Below are 17,855 nucleotides of genomic sequence, written 5' to 3' on the forward strand. Positions count from 1 at the left end.
TGCCAATGGGAACTGAAGCTGCGGCAGCTGACAGCTGAAAGAAAAGCTCATCTTGCCTTCTGATCTTGGCACTTGAATTCTAATCAGGACTTTCATCCCTCTGCTTTAAGAGGTCATGCATGCTGCTCAGAAGGAGCAGGGAAGAGCAGCTCTCGGGGCTCTCCATTGCTCATCTTCCCAGCAAAATATGATTTTGGGGATCCCTTGGAATAGTCCTGTGTGATTTCCCCTTAAACTTAGGAGAGGTATTTGGTTTCAAAACACAAAAATACAAGCCCTGTTGACAATATGAAAATATTTTTTTCTTTATTTAGGGACCCCCAGGACGTCCAGGTGTGGCTGGACCTCCAGGGCCACCAGGACAGAAGGTATTGTCTCCATTCAGCACTCACAGACCTCGGGGAAACACGGGACTGGCCCAGGCAGAATTCCCACCCACAACTCTTCCCAGTGCTCCTGTATTTCCTGTCCAGCCCTATTAGACTCGCCTGCTGTCCTCTGCAACTCCTCCTCACACACAATATCCTGGAAGATCTCTTTTCCCACAATGATAATGCCTAATCTGAAAGATGAAGGATCTTTTCTACTCATCCTTCCCTTCAGGAAGTGGCTTGTGGGAACCAAACTGTGGGACTGTGGTGGTTGGGGACTGCATGACTGCACTGGGGCTGTGAGGTGGCAATCAGGATCAGCAAGACTGGGAAAATTCTCAGGCAGTCACATAATGTAATGCTTCAACAGGGGTTTTCCTGGGTTTTTTTGTGGGTTGTTTGTTTGGGTTTTTTTGTTGTTGTTTTTAATTTTATGACTGCAGAAAAACCCAGGAGTTTCCATCCTTTATTTTTAGTGATTACAGGAAAAATCCTGTATTTTTCATGCTTTTTTTTTTTCTTTCCCTGTGAGTAGTGTGTGCAGGCTATTTCTGCATTGCCTGCCCTTCTTCATCACAGTGCCCCAAAAAAGGAGTCAAAATAGCTGCTCTCAAACTGCCAAAGTAACAATTCTGTGTTTCAGGGTGAGATTGGCTTGCCAGGTCCCCCAGGCCACGATGGAGAAAAGGTGAGGCACGATGCTCTTCCCTTCAGAGGTCCTACTTGGAGTCATCTCCGTGTCACTGACTTCACACAGTTGCTTTTCCCACGAGGGAAAAAAGCATTTTGCTTCACAAAAAGGAGCATTAATGGTTTGTCAATGTCCTAACATTTGTCATGGCTACTTTGTCCTGTCTCCAAAGGGGATGGCTGTGAGGGAAGGGAGGAGCAGGACAAGAGGATCTGGGCTAGGCAGGAATAGCCTGACTCTCTCTGTGAATGTTTCTCTTCACATCGTGAGATTTTTCATCTAGGGACCACGTGGCAAGCCTGGAGAAATGGGTCCCCCTGGCCCTCATGGGCTGCCAGGAAAGGATGGACCTCCTGGAATAAAGGGAGAGCCAGGCAACATCGGGGTCAGAGGAGAAAAGGGCGATAAGGGAGAGCCAGGACAAGCAGGCTCACCGGTGAGTAAATGAAAGCCTCTCCGAGCGCTGGGGCGAGGCCCCAGCACTCCTTGGATGCCTCAGAGCCCCTGCAAGGTGGGTGCTGCTGTGTGAAGTGTCACAGTACAGGAGATCCTGGCTTCCTGGCACGTGTGTTGTCCTCTTGCTGGAGTGGCTGTCCCCAGGTGCCTGCCCTGTTCCCTGAGCACCGTGTCCCTTCCTCAGCTTGCTGCCTGGTGTCTTGCTGGCACTGAAACGCTGCTGGAAGCGAGCAGATCTGACTGTGAGCCAGGAGGCTGAGGCAGCAGCACAATCCCTCCTGGGATAACATGGGGTAACCCCTCACAAGCCAGCCACTAACCGGGGCAGAGTGCCCAGCCTCCCAGCTTCAGTCTGTCACAGCTTCTGTGCCCCCAGCACTGCCCAAGGGGGTTTATGCAGCAACTTCTATGGGATTACCAGGATGAAACTCCTGCTGTCTCAACAGCTGGCTGTGGGGTGTGATTCCTAGTGTGGACTCCAGCAAACTGCATAATCCTGAGCAGGACTTGGAGGCAGGAAAGCAGTACCCTGTCCCCACTCTGGGGACTGGTCCATCCACAGTGACAGGAGAATGTTCACCCATTTGCCCCTCCACTTTCAATGCTAGTGAAGCCCTGCATTTCCCTGGATAACTGGTGGATTTCCAAGGTTTTCAGAGTACTCTTGGGATGACCAGAGCCATTCTTGGCTCTTGCACTGATATCTTACATGTCTGCCTGACTTAGTCATGCAAAACTCCACAAATCTTTCTTGATCTATAGGGTCTAGATGGCCCCACTGGAGAGAAAGGCGAACGAGGTGACCAGGGGATACCAGGAGCATCAGGATTGCCAGGGCCCATTGGACTTCCAGGACTGACAGTAAGAATGGAAAAGACAAGGCTGCTCTTTCCTGCTTGGTAAAGAGAAAATAGCATAGGACAGCACACGGGGGCTCATTTCCCAAAGTGCTGTGTGTCCTGGGAGCCTCAGAGCCCTGCCCCTTTGCTAGGTGTCACAGAATGTCTGTCAGGCCTCCAGCAGCAGACTGGGAATGTGAAACACATGCTCTGTTCCCACTTCTCCTGGGGGAGCTGCTGCCTGCCAGCACGTGGGTGGTTCCCAGGCAGCTTCAATGGAGGGGCACTCGGGAGCGCAGCCGGTGGTGACGGGGTCTGCTGTTGTGTGCAGGGAGAGAAGGGTGAGCCTGGGGAGCGTGGAGACAAAGGAGATCCAGGAGAATCGGTAGGTTACTGTTCCTGTGTTCCTCCATCATCTCAGCAGTAGGGGAGGGATGATTTGGCAGCAGTGCTGCTGGAAAGTGGCACACCCCCTTCGCTGAGGACCGCAAACCTTGTGCTGTGGGGCTGTGTCAGCAGCCACCTCTGGCTCCTGATGCCCTCCTTTCCCTGACACAAGAACAATCTCACATCTACAAGGAATGCCTAGGGAAGAACAGATTGTGGAAAGCATAGCAAATACTTTCCTCAGCATTTGCAGGAAATGGATTTCCTGGCAATTATTTACATGTGTATATATACACATGTAATCTCTTTTTTTTTCCCCCAAAGATTTTGGTGTTCTTGAACTTGCCTGTTCTCCCCTCAAAGCTCACCCCTAGCTTTGGAGTGCCCTGCAGCAAGGAGTCCCACAGGCTATTGACACATGTGGAGCCAGGCACCTTCTTTCCTGTCTTTTACTCTTTGACCTTGTACCTCCTTGTAGGAATATTGGTAGAGTAGTGGGAGTGGACCTTCCTTTGGAAAAAGCCTCACTGCTTTCCCTCCTCTTAAATATTGGCAAATTTTGCATAACCCTCCCCTGAGTCCTGCTGCTGCTTCCTAGCTGCTCAGTCCCGGATTGCTGCTGCTTCCTAATGCAGTCCTTGGGGGGAGTCCAGGTTTCCCAGCCTAGCAGAGGAGCTCTGCTGCACCCTGTGTCCTGTCTCTCCTCTGAGCAGCCTCACTTTGCCCCTGGGGGCAGCTCATTGACGGTGACTTCTCTTGCATTTCCAGATATCTGGGCCCCCTGGACCCCAAGGCCCTCCAGGACCTCCGGTAAGTTTGAGTGACTCACCTGAGGAGTGAGGCACTGGGAATGGGGTTAGAGCAGGCAGTGGCTGGGGAGGATTCTGTGTGGAGAAGACAGCCAGAACCACCGTGGTGTTGAAATGGGAACATGCTTAGTATCACTTCCAACCCCACCCCCGGGGTAGGTCAGAGCTGCAGTGGGCTGGGAGGGCAAAGAAAGAAGGTTATGTTAGTCTGAGATGAAAGGGAAGACAGTAGTGAGATGGGATAGATGGGATTAAAGGGATCAACTGCAGAAATTGTCTTAATAGCACACCTGGCCCCCTGCCAGGGTGTGCTTGGCAAGAGGCTCCTCGTTAGAGATGAGAACAGTACATCAAGTGCCCATTACACAAATAAAGAGGCCTTTGGGCTGAGGGTTCATGCTCCAGAAAGCGACACCTTTGCCCTGCACGCCTGACTGGGATACCTGGAGCTTAAATTAAAGCCCATCCTGAAACATTACTTACATCTTGTCTCTCGTCCCAAACACAGGGTCTTCAGGGCATTCCCGGACCCAAGGTAAGGGTACAGAATGTTACCTACTGAAATTGTCCCAGGTGATAGAATTCCCTGTAGTAACAACCTCCTAGTGTTCAGGTGATACTTACCTTCCATCTTGGTAAGAGGATAAATCCTTCTGGATATTTCCTTGAAGGAAATGGATTAGCAGCTCTCATTTTAGGACCCTAAAAAATGGTCATTCCCTCCAGTTTTCACCCCGAATTCACTGGTCTGTGGAATTCTGCCCATGGGGACAGAGTTGAAATCTTTGTCTGGAGGGTGGAGGTCTGTGAGATGAACAGTTTGTCACACAGTCCTAAGGAACTGAGCTCTAGCTAAAAATTAGTCTTTAAATTACCCTGTACATTCTGCTGTAGGGCACTCAAGAACTTCACCATCCTTGGTGGTGAGAATCCTTCTAATCTCCATCCAAATGCCCAGCCTGCACCATTGTCTTACCTGCTGTTAAACAGCTCCTGCACAAAAAACAGTGGAATGGAAATGTTCAAAGAGAGCTGCAGCTTTCTGGTGAAGTTTTGGGCAAAGATTGGAAAAGGTGCAAAGTGTCTTAATTATTTTGATTATCCTTAGTATTTGGCCACCAGCATTGTTTGGGTGCTAGAAGGGATGGATATGTTCTAAAAAGTCTTATGGATGGAAATGAGGAGGAAAAAAAAGTTCTGGGTTACATTTTGAATTTAATTAAAAGGAGTATTTTGTTTAATATTGCTTTGTAGTTTATCATACAGAATTTTAAAAGTATGTCTGGGAAAAAAATGCTGAATTTTGTTTTTTTCCCTGAAATGTTGAAACTGATGCCTTAGCATTTACAAAAGTCTTTCCAAACATTACTTCTGTATGATTTTTCTTCGAGGCTTGAAGACACCTGTCATTCACTTCCAGTGGATCCACATCTTAAAATGTAAACCCACAGTATCAGATAACTTCAGGTTATTTATATTTATATATAAATATGTATACAGCAACAACAGCAGGGAGAGCAGCACCGGAGCGAGCTCAGTTCTCCCCTGAATGTCTTTTCCCACAGGACCTGAGTCTCCTCTTATTGCCACTGAGTTAAAACAGGTGCTCACACAGGGGTAATGTGAATGACAGTGATTTTCTTCAAATTAGGTTGAGAATTGGGCTAAGGCATTACTCTGCTGCCTCCTGTATTCCCTCTGCTATCCGGTGCTCTCTGAAGGGAGGAATGTTTGTTATATAAGTGCTGTTATGGTGGGTTTATTTTCTGCTCCATCCTTCCTTTAGGGGGAAGCAGGGATTGATGGAGTGAAAGGAGAGAAGGGTGCCCAGGGTGAAAAAGGAGACAGAGGGCCACTGGGATTACCCGTAAGTATCCAGGAAGCAAGCAGCACTTTGTGAGCCAAACTTAATATCAGCTGTAAAAAGATCCCTCAATAGGAGACGCACGTGGGGATTTGGTATGTAAAGTCAGAGAAAGAGATGGCCTATAAATAACTGTGCCTTTGCTTTTAAACCCAAAGCCTCAATTTCTGTACTGAGCCTTCAACTTGTAGATCTGTTAAATAGATCAGGGATCACTTTATTTCCTCCTGCTTCTGGCAGGACTGGGAAAAACAAGCAGCAGCTTTCCTGGGGGTTCTCTGCACTTCAGGGCAAGACCAGAAACAGAAGTCAGAGATGTGGAAAGCCGTTCCCCTGCTGTTTGTCTCCTGGGCTCAGCTTTGTACAAAGCATGGTGGTTCTTAATGCAGTCAGCTCCTTTGATAGCTGAACCATCCCTGTCCCTTCTGCCATGGAGTCAGTGTCTGCTGTGGGTGAACTTGGCCCCATTGGCCTGGTGTTAGAGCAGTGCTTGCCTTAGCCAGAGGAATTGGGGCACAGTGTATTGTACAGAAGTTGCAGGAGCTTTACATACAAACCTGGTGATGTGTTGGTGGTAATTTAGTCCCACTCAGTTGTTCCACCAGCCCCTGAGTTCTCTCATCATAAAAAGAACTGGTGGCACAGTAACCCTTCCCCAAATGTTCTGCCTGGAACAAACACTGCAGAGTGTATCTCATGTACTGTGTGGCTTTGTTGTCCTGTGTTTGACCACCCAGACCCCTTGTCCCTGACTTTGGCTGAAATGTGCGTGTCTTTGTTTGTAAAATGTTTTATTCCTTTAGTTGTGCTGAACAGTAGTTCCCTCCTAGAGCTTGAATGAATCCCCTCTGACTCCAGGTGCTCAAATGAGCCCAGAGTGAGTACATCACGTTCCCTGGGGCTCCAGGCAGAGCCAGTGGGAGAAAGGGGTGCTTTTGGAAGGCTCAAAGACATGGGATTGTACCTCAGTGGAGCAGTGAGAAGTCAGAACCCAGTGCCCTGAGAAATATAAATGGAAGTTTTCTGTGTAAATGGTTATTCCCTCAAGCCTGTGGGGTATCTGCACAGGGGATGGAGGTCCTTGTGACAGTGTGAGCAGATGCCCCAGCAGTTATTCCAGCAACTCATCTTTGTGGCAGAGAATGTGCTAGCTCCTTCTCCCACTGCAGTGAGCCCCATGGGGGGTCCAAAGGTCCCTTGGCTTTTCCCATCACTCTTCCTGAGCTGTGGAGATGGGAAGACCAGCTCAGAAGGGTCCTCTTAGAAATGTTTTGTTTGGATCAGCAATATTGGCTGGACAACCAGGAAGCACCAGCTTGTAAGATCAGATACTGTGGAACTTGTATCCTTCTTCAGAGCCACTGAATTCTCTTCATAAGCTTTTCCATGCCTGATCCAGTGTATCTTCAGCCTGTCAAGCTCAATGCCATGCCAAGCAGGTTCTGAAATATTTCAGGCTGTAAAATCCTGAAGCTGGATCTGCTGCCTTTTTCTCTGACTCAGGGCTTGACATCACACTGGAATTCCAGTCCTGATTGTCTGCAGTAGCCTTGGGCTTATCCATGGCTGACAGGGTGAGGAAATGGAGGAAAATTCAAAATAATTGGTACTTATATTCTACCACAGCTTTCCCTCCCAACCACTGTCTGAGACAAGCCAGTGGGCTCAATGGACCTTAGGCAGAGCCACTTTTAGGTCTTATGGATGAGGAAATTCAGGGCAAGAGCTGAGCAGACAGCAAAGTGCCACTTGATCTGAGTCTGGTGTAAATCTGCACTGGTGACACAGGGAGATGAGCCACCTGTTTTGTAAGCCCCTGAACAACTGCATGTGGAGTGGAGCAAGCCTGCAGCTGACCTAGTGGGCACCACAAGCCCTGGGTCTCTTGGTAGCAGCTTGAACAGCTGATGGCCCTGCACTGCCTGTAAATGCCTTGGTGAGCAGCAGCCTCTGAGCCTTGTGTCTCACCTGTGTTGCCCAGCCTGCCACAAAGGCAGTGCAGATTCCAGCTCCACTGTCACGTTGTCCTTTTCACCACCTGTCACAGAACAGCTGCTTCCCCAGGAGTTTTCCTGGTGGCACTGAGAGAGGGAAATTTGCACTCTGAAGAGGATGTGAAAGTTGCAGGTCTACATTATATGTATTCAGTGTTTCTATGTTTTTGTTGGTTTGCTTGTAAGTGCCATCACCTGTCCTTGAGATCTTAATTTTTGTTAATTGCAAGCTTATGTTTGTCTCGAGTCACTGCTTTACTCACCTCTCCCCTCCCCTCTCCTCTGCCTGGTTTTTGTGAACCCTTCCCGCCTGTCCAGGGTGCTTCAGGTTTAGACGGCAGGCCTGGACCACCGGTGAGTTCCATTTCTGTTACCCCACGTTTGTACTCCCCAGTATCGTGATTCATTCTGTGTCTTCCACCCGAGTCTTCTTTACACCAGGAATAATCTTATTTTTATCAAAGCAGGCTTGGGGTGGGGGTGGGGGGGGGTTAAACATAAAATGAGGAGTGATGTCACACACTTGTCTTCTTTGATGCTACAAATCTGGATCCTGGGATCGCAGCCTCCTTGCTCCACTCTGTCTCAGTAACAAGAGGAATGAAACCTCTGCATGGTTCTGTGGTGCTCTGCTCTCCTGTCCTCTTTCTCCTGAGGGTTCTGCAGCCTGAGATGGGAGAGAGGGACTCATCATCAGCAATTGTAGTCTCAGGGCAAAGGGGAATGGCTTCAAAATGAAAGACTGAGTAGGTTTACATTGGATATTAGGAAGAAGTTCTTTACTGTGAGGCATTGGCACAGGTTTCCCAGAGAAGCTGTGGCTGGCCCTCCCCTGGAAGTGTTCAGGGCCAGGTTGGACAAGGCTTGGAGCAGCCTGGGGTAGTGGAAGGTGTCCCTGTTCATGGGAGGGGGTTGGAATGATATGGTCTTTAAGGGCCCTGCTGACCCCAAACCATTCTATGATTCTAAGTAATGCCAACCTGGTTCTGCAAACCACTCTGCTATTCTTGGATAACAGCTGTTAAATAACAGCCAAATATTTTTAATCCCTCATGGGAAATCATAGATCACCCATGTACAATCCATTTGGCTATTTAAAAACAAAAAGCAATTTTTCCTCCTCAGTGTAGCTGGGAACAATATCAGCTGCTCTGACTTCTAAAGAGAATCTGAGTGGCAGCTTATACAGTCACTTGTTTGGGGGAAGCTGTAGATACAATTTTATTGATGTGCAGGGGTGATTTCAATGTATTCCATAGCACTAAATGATGGATAAGTGCAGGCAATTAAGATTTCCACAATTGCACGAATCTAAGGAGAGCCTGATTTTTCCCTCTTCCTTCACCATGCTGAAAAGTTGTGTGCTGCATGAGCTACTTCTTCACTTGTATTCTGCAGATCTTGACTTCTCTGAAAAGCTCTCCTGACCCACATGAGCCATCCTGCTCTCATCAGAGGGGTTACTTTAGTGACTAAGGATTGCAGACTGACATTAAAAAGTGCAAGACCCTTTTGTTTTAAGGCTTTTAGAAAGACTTCCCATTTTGCTCCTTAGTTTTTCCTGGGAGTCAGGTAATGTCTCAAAAGTACCTCTTTACTGAGGCTCTGTGAGAGAATTGTAGACCCATGTGTGGCACAAGGAGTCTGAGTTGGAGATGCTGGAATCCTGCTCTTAGCCAGAGGGACTATTACTGAACCACCATGCTGCCAGCATTAAAGATCACTTTGATTAATTTCCCAGAGGTCAGGCGAGTCTCAGGAGCACCAGCAAGGAAGTTTGGTGTGCTGGTGGGAGAGGGTGACACCCTCTGTGTCAAAGGGCTAGGAAAAACACTGGGTTTTCCTGTCTGTGAGCCTGGTGGAGTGACAGGAATGGCAAAGAGGGAGCAAAGGGACTGGAGGATACCCCTCCCAACTCACATCTGTGCCTGCACACACCTGCATTCAGCACTGCAGCTTGGGGTCTGTCAGCTTGCATGAAACACTGACCCAACGTTTTGCATCTCGCTCAGCTACGCCGACTCCGGGAGGGGGTAAAGGAAATAAGGACATAAGCAAAAAGAAAAGTGAACTGCTTATCATGTGTGTAAATGGCCTTTATTCTGCTACAGCTTTCAGCCTTGTGTGGTATAAACCGGCAAGAAGGAATTCCTGTTTGTGGAGCTGGTAGAAATGCCTGCTGAAATAATTGTCAATATTGTCAATAATTGTCAAGAGAGAGCTTCAGGATTAAAGACGAGGCTCTGTACAGTGGTGCTGGTGTGATCTAACATAGCAGTTCCCATGTTCTTCAAATTGCCTTACCAACTACTTCAAATCCATCTCCACCAGCACTGAAAGCTGTAGTGGTGCTAAGTGCCTTCCACCACCAGCCTGTCCTCCTAAGCTGTGCTTTTCCTAAGGGAGCAGCAGTGTCTCCTGGCTTTAAGGAGGCCCTGGAATAAAAGTGTCCTGATGTGTTTTCGTTCCTACAACTGCAGGGTATTCCAGGACCAGTTGGGGTTTCGGGACCAGCAGGACCAAAAGGAGAAAGGGTGAGTTTGCTTCAGAACTGACGGATGATCTGTAACTTCACTGAAGATATAACAGCTCTGAGGGACAGAGGAGCACTAGGCTTTTCCAGAGCTCGAATTGCCCTCTCCTTGTGCATACAAGACCCTCAGCTGGGCCTCTTTGGTGCTTGAGTATCTCATCCTTGGGGTTTTTCAGGTGCTTTGAAATGCGTGCTTTGCTTTTTCTTCTCCGGTACTCTGCTGCCTGTTTGTACTGAATAGGAATGTGAACAGTTTCTATTCTTTTCCATCCATTTCAGGGCAGTAAAGGAGATCCTGGAGTTGCAGGACCAATGGGGCCAGCAGGGCTTCCTGTAAGTATGGGAATCCTGGGGATTTATCTCCAGAGCCTGTTTCCTTGCTGGGGTTGACAGCTGAAGATGCTGCTGTAATGCAGGGTTTGCAGTCACAGCTGGGTTAGGCATAACTCAAGTTACAAGATTTTGTTCACTATGGGAGTGACACAAAAGGCTGAGTAGCTCTAGAGCTGACTCAGTGATGTGGAGGAGGCTGAAAGGAAACTGTTAATTCACCTTGGTCCTTGAACTACCTAAAGAAGCTGTGTGGGACTCTTAGTCCAAAATGCTACTTTTGAGCACATTCCTTTACCTTTCACAGTCTGGGTGTCTGCCTCCTGCCTGCCTGAGAGCCCTGTCTTGTCATTGCAGGGACAAAAACTGCCTTCAGTGAGGTTAATTCCACTGTCTGGGACTGCTTTTTGCAAAATAGGCCCAGTGTTGGTGCTGTGGTCTAATGCAGTTATGGGGTGGCCTTGTTGTTTAACATGAAAAAGGAAGGTTGTTGCATTGCCAAAATTAATTTTGTTTCTTATCTTAAGAGTAGGGTAGGTAGTAGTTGTGTTACCACCTGGATGGTCTGATGGAGGTGAAGAGGAGGTTGCCTGCTGGAAAAGTTTTAATTTTGACATAGCCAGTTGTACAAATGGAAAAAAAAAGCCAGAATCCTGAGCATACATTCCTCTCTTAGGTGGGACTATGGTGAAATCTGCTTGTTTTCAAATGTTTCTTTCTGTGTTGATGCATTTCAGGGTTTACAAGGTCTACCTGGTGACAAGGGAGCCCGGGTAAGTTACCAGGCAAACTCCTTGTGTTTAATTGCTACTAGCCCAGTTAACTCAGTTAACACAGGAGTTAACTCCTGTGCACCTGGAGCAGCCAGCATGTGTTTGTGTGCCAAACCTTCATCCCCGTAACTGTACACCCCTGTGTTTTGGGAGGTGATACCTGTAGCTCGTTCCATCACCTGGAACATTGTGCTACATCTCTCTGAAGGCTGTAGGAGGGATTTTCTAATGTTTTCACACCTCTGTTCTAACTGAAGCACAGGACATGAGTTAGGGCAATGTGGTGTGCTTTAGGAAATGCTGCTTCTGTAGTTACTGATGTGTGTAGGGATTCCTGGCAGAATTAGCTGAGGTGCAGCCAGCAAATCTTATTTCAGTACTTCTAAATTGCCCCTGAAGCATGAAAAAGAAGGTTGTCTTCTAGCAAACAATCCCACAGAGAATTTGAAAGATGGAAGTTTCAAAAAGATAAATTAAATTCGCCTGTCTTGAAGAATCAGGCCTGAAGTCTCCTTTAGGCATTGTCCTGAATGGATGTGATGGTGAAGAGCTGGGTCAAACCCAGGAGCAGGAATGGCAGCTTTCCCATTGTACCACCTGTGTTATTGCAAGATAAACCTTAATAAAAAGTGCTTGTGGAGAAGCTCCTTCTTTTTCATCAGGTTTTGTTGCCTGTTAAGGCTTTGAATTTGAATCTTTTTGATAAAAACGTTTAGGAGCTATGGTTGGATATAACTTACATTTAGAAATATAAATTATTATATATTAGAAATATAAATTACTTTTGGATTTGAGTTAGTAATATTACAATTGTGTGAATGTCAAGCACTTCAATACAGTACAAGTGAATGTAGTCACACCTTTTATTCATAAGACTCTGGCATCACCTAAATTTATCTGGAGGTTTTTTATAGAGCATGTGCCTGTGTGATGATTTCACTGTATGGATTTGCTTTTGATGTATAGTGAGTGTTCTCTGTCCTCTATCTGCAATTGATTTCTGACCTTACTCTGCACAAGAAAAGGCAGTTTTGGACAGCACTAGCCAACTGGCATCTTAAACTAGGGGAGAAAGGTTCATGGAAGCACCAAAGTTCTCCCCTTTTTTAATCGTTGCATTTCTGGCTTTGCTTCTTAACCTTCTCTTCACTTTTGTTTTGCTTGTGTGGCTTCTAAAAAAATGTCATTTTTAATTCCTAGACTTTTTCAGTTGGTTTTTGAACTGAGTCCTTTAGTTAAAAGAGAGCACTTTTCATTAGATGGGATTTCTTGGAGCTCTGGCATAAAAGCAAGTGAAAACTGGGAGAAATTGCAGCTCCTTGTAGAGGATGAGCTGGAAAGCACAAGTGGGGAGTTTTGCTGGCCCCTTGAAGCATCCTCACTGCAGCCCATGGTTTGCTATGGAAAAGTGTGAGGAACTCAGGAGTGTAAATGGGCAAGTGCAGTATCTTAGGGGACCCTGGAAAATACCCCATTTGCCACTGAGCCTTTGTATGGGGATTTCCCCTTACTCCTTACACTGAAATCCCAGTTTGCCAAAATCCTCTTTTCCTCTCTGTTTTTTAAATTCCAGAAATGCTCCTGCTGCTCTCTGCTTGGAGCAGGCAATCAGCATAGCTGTGCCTGGGTTGTGGCACTAATAACAGACAGCATTTTGTGTAATCCAGCTGAAAAAGTGTGAACCCTGAACTTGTCCTGCTGTTATTTTAATGCCTGGGGGGAAGTGGGGGGATTTTTGTGTGTTTGTGCATCTTCCTTGCTCCTACAGGTCCACCTTTGTCCCCTTTATCCCTTCCTCCTCTTCCACCTTTCTTCCCGGTTCCTTCCTCCAGAGCAACCCATGCTGCATTTCTCCTGGATTATCCTCTCCATTCTGGTGCTTGGTTCTGGGTGACTTCTCATTGCCTCCCCTCTCCCATCCATTTCTTTTGCTAGCTTTGGGTTTAACACTTGTTTTTAAAAAAGAAGCAGCAGCAGCCTGTGCTGTCTGTTTTTATCCCTTAATTCCTTTAACACTCCCCACAAGGACCCCAAGTTCAGTTCCCTGTGCAGCAGCCCCTTCCCCCTGTTTCGTGCTCAGCAGCTTTGACAATTTCCTGTTATCCAGAAGGATTTGGTATGGATATAACTGGCAAATACCACACTATGCCCTGCCTTGTGCTGCCAGTTAAGGCTCAGGGACCCTGTGGCTGTGCTGCCTAGGACTTCTCCCTGGTCTAACAGGTTTTTTGGGAGAGCACTACTCAGAGCATCCCAAAGGACAGCCAGAATGTGCAGACTCAGAGCTGAGTACTTCCTTGATTCCCTGGCTGACAGCTCCCTAAATGAGACATTCTTTAAGAATGGGAATTCAGAGGGGTAAAAAAAGCACCCCAGTGCTATCCCAGAGCTCCAGTGGCAGAGGGACCTTCCCAGCCAGCTGGAGATTGAGCTAAGGTGGCACACTGCTGGCCAGAGGGGTGGTTTCCCATCCTGTGTGTCTGGGGTCAGCCAGTTCTCCAGGGTGCCCCTCTCTGATGTCTGGGAAGCCCTGAGAAGTGCGTGCTGACCCCTCTGATGCTGAGCCCTCAGTCTGCGAGTGTGGGACTGCAGCCATGGCATTCATGCAGCTCAGTTACAGCTCAGCAGCTCCATACGTTGGTCTTCATGTAACATCTCGGAGGGAGATTTATTTTAAAATGTTTCCTAAATGTTTATCCTTTTTTAAACTATTGCTGACATTTGTTTGAAATGGATGATCCTAAAGCTTTTGTGTATTCTTTTTTTTCTTGGACTAAACTATTATTTACAGGGGGAGAGGGGCAAGAAAGGCTCTAGAGGGTCTAAAGGGGATAAGGGAGACCAAGGAGCACCTGGATTAGATGCACCCTGTCCGTTGGTATGTCCTGTTTCATCAAATGTATTGTTTTAAGATGTGTTGATGGGGAAGACAGAAGGAAATCATAACATAAATAATGGTCTTGCAAAAGTGCAACATTCAGATAAGGCCCAGCTGGGTTCCCACCACAGCCTGGGACCAACTGATCCTCTGAGTGACCATGGTTATGTTCCTTCCTCTTCCAGACCTCACAAAAGTTTGGGTACATGGGGTGTCCCACGTGCTGGGAGCACAGGGCTTTCTCCACTGTGGATAGAGCCCTGTCTCCTTTGCTGCTGGTTCTTCTCTGGAGATGCTCAATGAGATCAAATCTACGTGGCAGCAAAACTGGAATGCTGGTTTCCTTGCCTTGGAATAACAGCCAGCTGATGTGATGGCCTGAGAGCACACAGGGCACTTGAGCTGCACTACCCAGAGGGAAAACAAGTCTCGGTTATCCTAAATGGGATGTGTTTCTGTCATAACAGATTGGCTATAAGTCTAGGCAAATGGATAGATACAGGAATATGTGTACATTCTTACCTAAATTCATACACTGCAGCAAACACTGCCAAAAATCTGCTAGCAGTGCCACAAATCCCAAGAGTTCGTGGGGATCATGCTTTTAGAAATCCAGCTGCTGGGTTTCTTAGTGAGGATCGGAGGAACAGATGATTTTGGAATGGAGGAAACACCGTTCCCATCCTCTCAGCTTTAACTCAGAGAACTTGTAGATGACAGAAAACCAGCCAGGAAACTGCTGCTGATGCAGGCACAGCTGACTGTGCAGACAGGGCTCTGTGCTGGGTGTGCAGCTGAGTGCCCTGTGCCAGTCCCAGCAGGGACTCGGCCTCTCCTCCTGGGACATGGAACCGGCTGGCACTGACTGAAATAACGATAGTGGTTGATTTCATAAACAGGGTCTCCGAGGTTTTAAAGGCGAGAAGGGTGAGCCGGGGCTACCTGGGCTGGACGGCCTGGATGCCCCATGCCCATTGGTATGGTGTACCTTCCCTTTCCTGCATGCTCGTTTGCTTTTTGGCTCTTGGTGCTATTTTCTGATCCCCCCACCAATTTATGATCCCATGCCCTCGAAACACCCAGCAGTTCCTTCCTTACCTGTCTCCATACTCCCTTCCTCTCATTGCTGCTGTCAGAACCAGGCCCTTCCCTTCATTCTGATTCCCAGCTGCTGTCAGCAACACTTTGTGGCATGAGAAAAAATAGTTGGAATGTGTTTTTTTTAAAATGGCTTCACTTCCTCCTTTGCCTTCACTTTGACAATTTCCAGTAAATCAGTGTATGCAGACCCAGCTCTGAGCTGGCTTGGCTTCCTCACAAGGAGCTGCAGTGCTTGTGTCCTTCATTAACTCTATTTTTAATGCTTGTGTGTGATGAGCACAGCCTGACATGGTTACATATACCCCATATGTGAAGATGACTGAAAATAGTAGTTATCCCATAAGTAAGCCCATGTGAAACATATTAATGGGGACACTTAACCTCCCTGCTGGATAATTCCTATTTATGACTCTCCCCAAAAGTCCAAATTGTATCCATAGCATCCAAAAAACTTGTATTTAGTATTGCCTCTTTCCCAATATCCATCTTATTCAAGTGATAAAATGATTGCTGTATTAGTGCCTAATCTAGCCCAACTGTTGCAGGACAAAAGTACTCAGAAACACTGAACCCCAACTATTTATCCCAATAAAGGTCACCAATTTATTTATTTTCTCTGAGTTTTCTGAAGATGTAGCAATTCAGGTGATGTTTTTGCTCCCTGGGACAGTCTCAACATCTCTGTAATACGAAGAAATTTGTCCTGCCCTGCCCATCCAGCCCTGTTTGGCATGACAAGGTTTGCTTGAGGGTGGTCCTGTCGAGCTTTAGGCTCACTTAAGAATGTTTGATGACATCTACAAGGGATGAGATATTGTTCAGCTAGCTGGGAAAAATAACCCTAAGCAAAAAGCCACGTTTAGTTTGAAAGGTTTTCCTGGTTTCTTGAGGGGGAAAAAACCCCAAAACCCCACCATGAAAATGCCATTTAAAGCCTTTGTTATCTAGCTTTGTGAAGAGCCAACATCAATTTCCTTCCAGTGTTCCCTCCTGTGTGTGCTGCCATTGCCTCTTTGGGGCAGTGACCGCTGGTAAAGTCTTACTTGCTGCTCTGTAACTTCTGGGTAGTAGAAAGTTCTTCCAGTCCCAGGAGTGAAACCAAACCTGCCCAGAACAGTGCACAAAGGAGGAAGACCACAGAGCTGTGTGTTTTGTCTCCCAATGATCAAAGCCAGGTTCCTATGGAATAACTTCAGGCTGAAGGTGCCTAATTTCACAGGTGCAAGGGTTCCACCAGTGTCCTGGCAGATGACCTTTCTGGTTTTGTCACTGCTCCCAGTGAGGATTCACCCCACATGGCCATATTTGAACTCACACTTCTTTTCATACCTATTTTTGTTAAGGGAAAATTGCCAGAAAATCTGATGAAATATGGATGCTGTTATTTTTTATACATAGTGTTCTGGCATGCAAGCTAGCTTGGGAACGTGAATAAGCATGTTTTTTGATCCAACTAGGTTAAAAGCTTAGCATCCAGCTGACACATCCACGTGTGTAGCTTATGGAGGCTGTGAACTAACTCTCTGCACATCTGAGATATGTGGAAGGAGATCCTTGGTACTAATAAGCATGCCATGTTTCCGTTCTCGGCACATTCGCCCGCAACAAACACTTCCTTGTGACCCTGGTCTTCCTTTGATCCCTAAGCTGTCACTCCCTGGCCTCCCATTCCTTCATACACCTAACTTCCCAACTCCTCCTGCCATGCACTGTACCAGTCATTCCTGTCACCACCAGTGTACCAATGGGAAAACCACAATTTACCCAGTAAATAACTTGCAATTCTGGATTTCCGCTTAGTTGGGGGAAGGGGCACAAGGAGACCAAAGTCCAAAAAATGCATTTGAAAAGCAATATTGTTATAACATCATGGCAATTTTCAGTTCATCAGCCCCCTGGAATTGCATCTCCAGTAAATAGTTAATTTCTTGATATATTACTGTGCATTTGCTTTTCTGTTTGTATTTTTTTGGGGTTTCCTGGGAAATAGTGATAGACTGTGAGTCTGCCACATGCACATGGCACAAGAATTTGACTTCTCGTGTCAGAGATGTATTTCCTTAAACCTTGACTTTTATATGCTGCTCCAGAGCACCTTAGCACTGGTGTCATATCTAGCCTGTCAAAGAGGCCTGCACAGGGTTGAAATGAATGGCAGTCATCTACAAAAGCATTTCCAAACCATGGAGCCCAAAACATCACAGTTGTAGGAGTGCCAGGGGCTTTTCACACAAATCCCACTGATGTTATTGAAGCCAAAGTCCCTTTTCAGGGAGTCAGCTGAGACATCCTGAAGCAGCAGAGGGGCTGCCCAGCTGCTCGCCTTCCTAATTTCCCTGGAGGAGGATCTCCCCAGAGGCAAGAAGAGATAACTGGACAGTGTCTAACATGACAAAGCAAACCCTTTAACAGGCAGGGCAGAAGGAAATGGAGATTTTTTTCCAGACCCTCCTCAGGGTCTGAGGTTAGTCCTGACTCTGGGATTGGCTTTTAAGCTCAATGTTACAGAGCCAGGCCTGAGGACACACAGCAGCCACCTCTCACTTTCCACTGCCAGCCCCTGGCAGTGTTTATCAGGCTGAGTTGGACCTCCTGGGTTCCTTGTTGTCTTCCTTCAAGGAAGCCTCGATAGACTCCTTTCTTAGGGGAGAGTGGTTCTCGGGTACATAAGTCCCTTGCACAGCCTGCAGGCATTTCCCCTCTTCACCCCAGCCCCTGCTTCAGGCTGCACTGGTTCTGCCAGCCAGAAGTCTGGGTCATCCAAAGGGTGAGGAATATCTCTGACTATTCCTCCAGCCCTGGTTCAAACTGTTTGTTGCAGTAACAGTT

General features: G+C 47.1%; 1 protein-coding gene across 50 annotated transcripts in view; it reads left to right on the forward strand.

Annotated features, from left to right (window-relative positions):
* Window positions 1–17,855, forward strand: part of COL13A1 (collagen type XIII alpha 1 chain) — a 104,826-nt gene that overhangs the window by 85,879 nt on the left and 1,092 nt on the right. For 18 of the 50 annotated variants that reach the window (XM_086900198.1, XM_086900193.1, XM_086900215.1 and 15 more), the window contains 13 exons: window positions 315–368; window positions 1,015–1,059; window positions 1,346–1,498; window positions 2,281–2,379; window positions 2,689–2,742; window positions 3,513–3,554; window positions 4,062–4,088; window positions 5,340–5,420; window positions 7,730–7,765; window positions 9,892–9,945; window positions 10,224–10,277; window positions 11,012–11,047; window positions 13,839–13,925. In XM_086900198.1, coding sequence (XP_086756324.1) covers window positions 315–368; window positions 1,015–1,059; window positions 1,346–1,498; window positions 2,281–2,379; window positions 2,689–2,742; window positions 3,513–3,554; window positions 4,062–4,088; window positions 5,340–5,420; window positions 7,730–7,765; window positions 9,892–9,945; window positions 10,224–10,277; window positions 11,012–11,047; window positions 13,839–13,925 — 822 coding nt within the window. The remainder of the gene's footprint in view (window positions 1–314; window positions 369–1,014; window positions 1,060–1,345; window positions 1,499–2,280; window positions 2,380–2,688; window positions 2,743–3,512; window positions 3,555–4,061; window positions 4,089–5,339; window positions 5,421–7,729; window positions 7,766–9,891; window positions 9,946–10,223; window positions 10,278–11,011; window positions 11,048–13,838; window positions 13,926–17,855) is intronic. The other 32 variants (XM_086900199.1, XM_086900220.1, XM_086900196.1 and 29 more) reach the window with 7 other exon arrangements.

Source organism: Cyanistes caeruleus, chromosome 8, assembly GCF_971803275.1.
Source record: "Cyanistes caeruleus chromosome 8, bCyaCae1.hap1.1, whole genome shotgun sequence".
Lineage (NCBI taxonomy): Eukaryota > Metazoa > Chordata > Aves > Passeriformes > Paridae > Cyanistes > Cyanistes caeruleus.